An 8,182-nucleotide genomic window follows, 5' to 3' on the forward strand; every position below is an offset into this window, starting at 1 on the left:
CTCCCCCACACCTCCCCCACACCTCCTCCACACTTCCCCCACATCTCCCCTCCACACCCCCTCCACACCCCCTCCACACCCCCTCCACACCTCCTCCACACCTCCCCCACCCCCCCCCCCACCCCCTCCACACCTCCTCCACAGCTCGAGCAGCTTGGGTCTGCGGCGCAGCTCGGTGCCGCCATCCACGCCGCCGTCGCCGCGCTGCCGTCGCCCTCCGCCCTCGCCGCCACCACTCAGCTCGCCGCCGCGTTTTGCACGCTGCTGTACGGCGGCGGCGCGGCCTCCACGGGGACGGCGCCGCTCCCCCGATCCTCGGCCGGCCTCAACGCGCTTGCATTCGGCTCAGACGGGCAGTCCGCTTCAGCCTCACTGCTCCACACGTCCGTCGGCAGTCGGCTGAACGCGCGGTACCTGACCAAAGGCGCCCGTCGGCGGTGCGCGGCCTGTGGAGCGCGGCGTTGCTGCTGCGGCGGCACGGCGACAGCGCGCACGGCGGCGGCGGCGGCCTTGCAGCTCCTCTTGTCGCCACTCTCCTCCGGCTCTCCTCCTGCTCACCGGCGCTCCATTTCTTCTTTTCGTAGGGGCGCACGGCGGCGGAGGGCCGGTTCTCGCCGTCTTCTGCGCCGCCTTCTCGCAGCTGCTCGTCCTGATCGACGACGAGCAGCTGTTCGGGCCCGACGAGGCAGCGGAGGCGGCGGAGGCGGCGGTGGCGCCGCCGCGCGCCGCCTCTGCGTCTGCAGCTGCTCCCGCCGCCGCCGCCGCCGCGCCCTCCGCTTCCTCGCCGCGACCCTCTCAGCCGTTCGGAACGGGCGAGCTGCGCGAGATTTGTGCTGCGCTGCGCGACGCGGCGCTCGAGATGCACTGGCCTCCGCCTTCGAACCACCACGCCGCAGGGGGCGCACCGGGCGGCGGCCGCGCCGCGCTGACGCAGCAGCAGCAGCAGGCCGCGCTGCGTGGGTCGCTGTTGCGGCTGCTGCGTCAGATGTACGACCGCGACGCTCGGAGGCCCTTCATGGGCGGCGACCACGCCTGGCTCGCCGACGGGGTCCGCCAGACCACTGTCGAGGCTGTCTGCGCGAGGCTCGAGCCGCGCGCGCTGGAGGAGGCCGCCGTGTCGAGCGGAGGCGGAGGAGGAGGCGGAGGAGGAGGCGGAGGAGGCGGAGGCGGAGGCGGAGGAGTGTCGGATTTGCCCGAGGCGCGGCGCGTGGCTGGCGTGCTCGTCGGCATGCCGTATGTCGTCCCATTCGGTACGAGGCTCCAGCTGCTGCGCCGGTGGCTGGTGACGCAGCGCGAAGGTTTGGCGGCGGAGCAGCTCGCCGCGGCGGCGCTCGCCGGCTGGCACAACCCGATCGAGGTGCGGCGGGGCTCGCTGCTGACTGACGCGTACTCGGAGCTGCGCGGGCTGGGGAGCGGGTGGAGGCTGCCGCTGCGGGTGCGCTTCTTCTCGGCGGAGGGGGGCGAGGAGGCGGGCGTCGGCGAGGGCATCGCCAAGGAGTTCCTCGTCGACGTTCTCCGCGAGGGCTTCGACCCGTCCTTTGGCCTGTTCGCCACCGGCACTGAGGGCGGCCTCTACCCCGACCCGGCCGCCCGCATGTCGCACGCAGCGGACGGCGCCTCGGCACGCTCGTGGTACGAGTTTCTCGGTGCGGTGCTCGCCAAGGCGCTGTGGGAGGGCATCCTCGTTGAGTTGCCGCTGGCGCCCTTCTTCCTCTCCCTCCTCCTCGGCCGCACGAACACGGTCCACGACATGCCCGCCTTCGACGCGCAGCTCGCGCGCTCGCTGCGGCTGCTCCGCGACTACGACGGCGACGTCGAGGACTTGTGCCTCTCTTTCGCCGTCGACCAGTACACCGCCGAGGTGCCGCCTGAGCTGCGGCGGACGCACTCTCTCGTGCCCGGAGGAGCCTCGCTGCGGGTCAGCGCGTCCAACCGGAACCAGTACATCCTCCACCTCTCGCACTACCGGCGCAGCACGCAGCGCGGAGGGAGGGAGGTCATCCTCACCGACTCCGTCTTTGAGGCGCCGCCGCCGCCTCGTAGGCTCAACACGCAGCTTCGCGCGGCCGCCGACGCCTTTCTGCGCGGCTTCGCCCAGGCGCCGCGCGCATCTCACTCCAAACCTCCGCCACATCTCCCCCATATCTCCCTCACATCTCCCCAGGTGGAGCCGCGCGCATCTCGCCCCAAACCTCCGCCACATCTCCGCCACATCTCCGCCACATCTCCCCCACATCTCCGCCACATCTCCCCCACATCTCCGCCACATCTCCCCCACATCTCCGCCACATCTCCCCCACATCTCCGCCACATCTCCCCCACATCTCCCCCACATCTCCCCCACATCTCCCCCACATCTCCCCCACATCTCCCCCACATCTCCCCCACATCTCCCCCACATCTCCCCCACATCTCCCCCACATCTCCCCCACATCTCCCCCACATCTCCCCCACATCTCCCCCACATCTCCCCCACATCTCCCCCACATCTCCCCCACATCTCCCCAACATCTCCCCAACATCTCCCCAACATCTCCCCCACATCTCCCGGCAGGTGGTGCCGCGCGAGTGGATCCGCATGTTCTCGGTCGCCGAGCTGCAGCTGGTTCTGGGCGGCTCCGACGCGCCGCTCAACGTCGCCGACTGGCGGCAGCACGCCACCTACTCGGGCTCCCTCTACCCCGCCGCCCCGCGGCGCGCTGTGCCTCTTTCTTTGTCCCGATGCACTTGTGTTTTGGCGCTAGGCGGCTACCCCCCACCGGCTCGAGAGCCGCGGCCTTTCTGCTTTTTGCCGCCGATTGCGTTTCTTTTTTCTCTAGGCGGCTACCACGCCGACTCGCCGCCCGTGCGCTGGTTCTGGCAGGTGCTGGCCGAGTACCCGCCGCCCCGCCGCGCCGCCGCGCTCAAGTTCGCGACGTCGTGCTCGCGGCCGCCGCTGATGGGCTTCGGCTGGCTGCAGCCGCCCTTCTGCATCCACCTGGCGGCGGAGCCTAGAGGGGGGGATACGCACGAACGAAACTAGCCCTCGACGCGTCCTCCGCGGTACTCGGCCGTGCTGCAGCCGGGTGCACTGTATTCGTAGCCCGTGTGTGCACGCGGTGCTCTGAACATTCGGCACGACACCGCCTCCACGCTCCGACCTTGACAATACTACCAAGTACTGCCACTGCAGGCGGCGGACACGTCGCGGCTGCCCACCTCGGCCACGTGCATGAACCTGCTGAAGCTGCCGCCGTACGGCTCGCTCGAGGCGCTGCGCGACAAGTTCACCTACGCCATCGAGGCGGGGGCGGGCTTCGAGCTGACGTGAGAGGGGCGGGTGGGTGGAGGAGCCTCGCCGAGCCAGGTAGAGAGGTGTGGGTAAACTTTTTGGGACACGATACCTAATACACCTGTCCGCGAACAAACCTGTACTAGTAAAGGGTCCGCAATGCGGTTGAGCGTGCAGGGTAGCTGTTCAGAAGGGAGTCGAAACGAAGTGGCATTGCTCACGATCCGGAACGCTGTCGCCCCCGAGCCGCCGACTTCATCTGCACCGTCAACGGCCACAACACGCTCCACTCCTGGCGCTCCGTGCTGCTGGGGAGGGGGCGGGGGGGAGGGGGTGCCGAGTAGCTACGCGCTGCACGAAAAGACCTCCAGCTCGCTCACCCTGAAGTTGCTGCTCCCCGCCAAGATGGTCTGGCCGTTCTGGCCTGGAGGGATGGTGTAGCTGTGGCCGATGCTAGTGCTGCTGTCGTTTGAGTTCGGGCAGTCGGAGATGCAAAGGTCGTTTCTGCGGCCGAACGTTGGCCCGTTTCGGGGATCGCCACACATCGCGTGCTGATTGGACCGGCCGGTGAGTGGCAGCTTGGTCGGCGCCACGCCCGCCGGGTTGACGAGCGTGAAGAGGAAGGCGGCGTTTGAGTGGATCCAGCTCCCATTCGAGTGCCATGGCTGGTCGGCGAAGCCTCCGAAGAGGTTACCGTTGGCGGTGCGGACGATGGTCACGGTGGGACCCTGGTTGTCGCAACTGGCGTGGAAATTGGCGGCTCCCCAGCCATCGCGGGAGGCGCGGTACAGCAGCTGCATCCGTCCTCTCTGATCAGCTTCGTCGAGCCACTTTTCCACCTGCGCCCAGTGCCGCGGCTGCAGGATGGCCGAGCCGAAGCCTGCGCCGATGAAGTCCTCACGCTCAGGAAAGTAGAAGGTCAGCAGCTTCTCGAACTGACCACGCTTGGTCGCCTTTACCATCGGCGGGGGCGGTGGGTCATCCTCGCGTGCGATCGCAACAAGGCGCAGCTGGTTGATCATCTTCTTGAAGCAGTAGGCGTCCTGCTGGATCAGCTCGCCCTCGTCTTCGCTGTCGTCGCTGACGCCAGCCTCTGGCTGCGCCCACTTCTCCTTGTCAAACTTTTGCGCGAGCATCGAGTCCGCGCACTGCATCAGGGTGGAGCGCTTCGTGCAGATCTTGTCGCCGATGCCGAGGTTCAACGTGACGATGTCCTCCGGCTCCAACTCGAAGAATTTTACGAAGTCCGACTCGAGGGCGAAGAGCGCCAGGTTCTGCTCGTGCTCCTGGATGCACCGCCTGAGGGCCTTGCGTTCGGCCTTGAGCGTCTTGGCGATGGTGCCTTCTGTGCCCACGAGCGCCTCAAAGCTGTCAGTCTCCCACGCCTCGGCCGCCGACGCGGCGGAGGGCCGCGACAGAGAGGATGATTGCGCAATGCCGCTGCACGAAAAGACCTCCAGCTCGCTCACCCTGAAGTTGCTGCTCCCCGCCAAGATGGTCCGGCCGTTCTGGCCTGGAGGGATGGTGTAGCTGTGGCCGATGCTAGTGCTGCTGTCGTTTGAGTTCGGGCAGTCGAAGATGCAAAGGTCTTCACCGGCGCCGAACGTTGGCCCATACTCGGGATCGCCATACATCGCGTGCTGATTGGACTCGCCGGTGAGTGGCAGCTTGGTCGGCGCCACGCCCGCCGGGTTGACGAGCGTGAAGAGGAAGGCGGCGTTTGAGTGGATCCAGCTCCCATTCGAGTGCCATGGCTGGTCGGCGAAGCCTCCGAAGAGGTTGCCGTTGACGGTGCGGACGATGGTCACGGTGGGACCCTGGTTGTCGCAACTGGCGTGGAAATCGGCGGCTCCCCAGCCATCGCGGGAGGCGCGGTATAGCAGCTGAGAGCCCTGCATCTCGACCCACTCGGACATCTGCTCTACGTGCGCCTCGTCGGTCAGGATGTTGCTGTCCAGCCCAGCCGAAGGCGGCGAGACGATGTCGGCGATGCCAAAAAACTGTAGCAGACGCTGGAATGCCTCCTTATCCTCCGGGTCCACCTCGGGCAGCTCCGGCAGTGGCTCGCCCGGGGCGGACGCGTTTCGGCACGCGATGAGCCACTGGTTGATCTCGTTGAACAAGCCGGGGTCGACGTCGAGGAAGATCCTACCCGTTCGGACAAGGGCGTGGGACGGTCAGCTCGGCGGGAGAGGGCTCGCGCAAGAGAGGGCCACTCACCGCTTCTTCTGGTCGTGCGTGAGCTTGTTCTCGTAGCAGCCGTTGAAGAGCGCGGCGAGCCGCGTGTTTGGGAACTGCGTCAGGATGGCGCGCGTGGTGAGCAGGCGGGTGCCGCCAACGTTGAGCTTCAGGCGGGCCGTGCTCTGGGGGTTGACGCCCTCGCCGCCGTTGGCCTGCCGCAGGGCGTCCTTTCTCCTCTGCAGGCCCGCCACGTCCTGCTGCAGCTGCGTGGCTCGTGCGCGAAGCTGCTCTCGGCCGCGCTGGAGCAGCGTGAATTGCTCGTCCGTCTTCTGCTGCACGGCGTCCATTGCACACGCGTTGCAGGGGACGCACTGTCGTCGGGAGCGGAACGCCATCATCGCAATCCCTGTCAGCAGAGTCCTCCTAGTCCTACGGGAATGTACGTAAGAGCCACATACACCCTGAGAGAGAGACTCTCCCTTTCTCCCTTTTCTCCCAGTATGAACCCGAAGTAGTTCCAGCTCCACCACACGCGGTCGGCGGCGCGCGACAGGATGTAGACGTCGCGCCGCGAGAGCGGCGCCATTTTCTCACCTGTCACGTACTGCCGCACCCCATCCCGTTCGATGTAGATGCCGGTGATCACTCGAGAGACCTGCACCTCCGTACCGCCGCGCCGATCTTCGCGCGGGCGGCGCGCATGCGCACCCAGGCCGCTCGCGCGCCGTCGCGCAGAGTTGCGCGTTGCAATGTCCACTGACTCATGGCACCAGCCTGTGCCATGAGCGCTGTGGTCAGTTGCGCTGTGTGCGCCGGTGGCGCTGCAGCGGCGACGACGCTGCGCGGCGACGCTGCTGCTGGGGTGTGCTGTAGCCTTAGGTGCTGCGCCTGCACAGCACCCCTTGTGCAGTGGCAATGACTCCTGGCACTAGTGAGCTTGATGTCCTCAAATGTCCACAGAGTATACTGGTTGTGCTCACAGGTTGTGCTACAGCAACAGGGGTGCAACTGAGAGGCTGCAACTTATGGATAAAACAGCTTTGCAACTGCTGCCCAAGTTTTGTTATGGGCTGCAACTGCATCCTGCCACCTTGGATACCTCGACACCTTAGACGCTAAACACCTTGACAACACTCGACACCGCTCGACACGCTCGACACGCTCGACACGCTCGACACCCTCAACACCCTCGACACCACTCCTCGACACCCTCGACACGGACAAGACAGGCCTCGACAGGCCTCGACAGGACTCGACAGGCCTCGACACCTCTACCCCTCGACAGCAGCTCGACACCCTCGACACTGGGCCTCGACGACCTGTCGTGGCGTGGAGCCTTGAACCCTTGATGACGCTGCGACCGCGTGCAAGCACGAGCCCAGGATCGTGCGTGAGCACGCTCGCAAGGCGGACGGCATGGCAAGGCCAGCTCCGTGGCCGTGGGCTCAGTGAAGAGCACAGCCACCCATTCAAAGCGCCTTAACCAAAAGGGAAAAGGGCCATTTTTGTGGATAGGCAGGTGGGAACCCTGTCCTGCATGTGCGTGTGCATGTGTGTATGTAGTCAGGAAGGTGGAAGAACAGTCAGGCTCGGACTGGACACCAACGCGGTATGGGTGGACGCGGGACAGATGTGTGTGAGATGACGACGAGTCGACACGCTCTAGCGACCTAAGTTTGCAGTTTGGATTTTGGCTTTCTTTTGCACGCGTTCTGCTCGGTGCTTACCGGCGTTCGCCAGACTACAGCGCAGCGGTGTCTACCCTGCCGGGCGTATGTATGTAGGTGAAGAACAACCAGTTCCCGAGTTCATTTAAATACAAGAGGGGTCCCGTACCATGCGGAATCGATCGACCCTATCCAGTGCTCAAGTGCTCAAATACAACAACAATCAGTTAGGCTCACCATCCCTATCCGGTACCGGTATGGGGCGCCGAACGAAGCACTAAGTGCAAAGTGGCAAGTGCGAAGTGCAGCGGGAGAAGCGCAAAGCACGAACTGCAAAGCCCGAAGTGGCAAACGCAAAGTGCAAAGACGAAGTAATTGTGAAGTGACAAGTGCACGTACTTTTAGCTTACTGGGAGCTCTCTCTCAAGTATGTATGTATGTACTAGCTGAGGGGCTCGCTAAACGCTCGCCGAGCTCCATGCTGTGCAACACCACCTCCTCACTAATCGTCAGGGGCGCGGAGAGCGCAGTGCACTGCGGTGAGGCTGCGCCGCGGGGGCTCGCCCCCTGCACCGCGCTCAGAGCGGCGTAGGGGAGAGGGCGGTCGGTGGCGGCGGCGGCGAGGCGCGAGGCGGTGGCGGCGGTGGTGCGGGCGGCGGGATGACAGGGGAGGCGGCGGGATTGACAGGGGAGGCGGCGGCCACGAGCGGAGCGGCGCGAGAAGGGGGGGGGGCGGCGGCGAGGCGCCGGTGAGCGAGGCGCCCGCGCCATCAGAGGGACGCGCCGCTGCGAGATGGAGGGCGGCGGTGACGGAGGCGAGGCGCGAGGCGGCGGCGGCGGCGGCGGCGGCGGCGGCGGCGGCGGCGAGAACGGCGGCACCGAGTCTCGGTGAGCGGCGGCGGGAGGAGGAGCAGCGGCGGCGCTCGCTCGCTGTTGTGACGGGAGCGCTTTTGAGCCTGGGAGCCCATGCCACTGCGACCGGCGTGCCCGGGAACGGAGATCGCGCGCGCGCCGCCACTCACGACGCGCGCGCGATCTTCGCGGAGTCGGGTCCCCAGAGGGA

General features: G+C 66.3%; 2 protein-coding genes across 2 annotated transcripts; one reads left to right on the top strand and one right to left on the bottom strand.

The window, feature by feature from the left end:
- Window positions 1-1,348: 1,348 nt before the first annotated feature.
- EMIHUDRAFT_42493 (hypothetical protein) lies at window positions 1,349-2,980 on the top strand (the record flags this gene model as incomplete). Its single annotated transcript, XM_005758679.1, has 3 exons — window positions 1,349-2,014; window positions 2,570-2,729; window positions 2,820-2,980. Coding segments are annotated over 3 exons (987 nt in total), but the record flags the coding sequence as incomplete, so codon positions are not given.
- Window positions 2,981-3,615: 635 nt separating this feature from the next.
- Window positions 3,616-6,038, bottom strand: EMIHUDRAFT_249911 (hypothetical protein; the record flags this gene model as incomplete). Its single annotated transcript, XM_005758680.1, has 3 exons — window positions 3,616-5,419; window positions 5,492-5,881; window positions 5,959-6,038. The coding sequence occupies 3 exons, from the start codon at window positions 6,036-6,038 to the stop codon at window positions 3,616-3,618; spliced, it is 2,274 nt and encodes a 757-aa protein (XP_005758737.1).
- Between the last annotated feature and the right edge of the window lie 2,144 nt (window positions 6,039-8,182).

This window comes from Emiliania huxleyi (genome assembly GCF_000372725.1).
Source record: "Emiliania huxleyi CCMP1516 unplaced genomic scaffold EMIHUscaffold_841, whole genome shotgun sequence".
NCBI lineage: Eukaryota > Haptophyta > Isochrysidales > Noelaerhabdaceae > Emiliania > Emiliania huxleyi.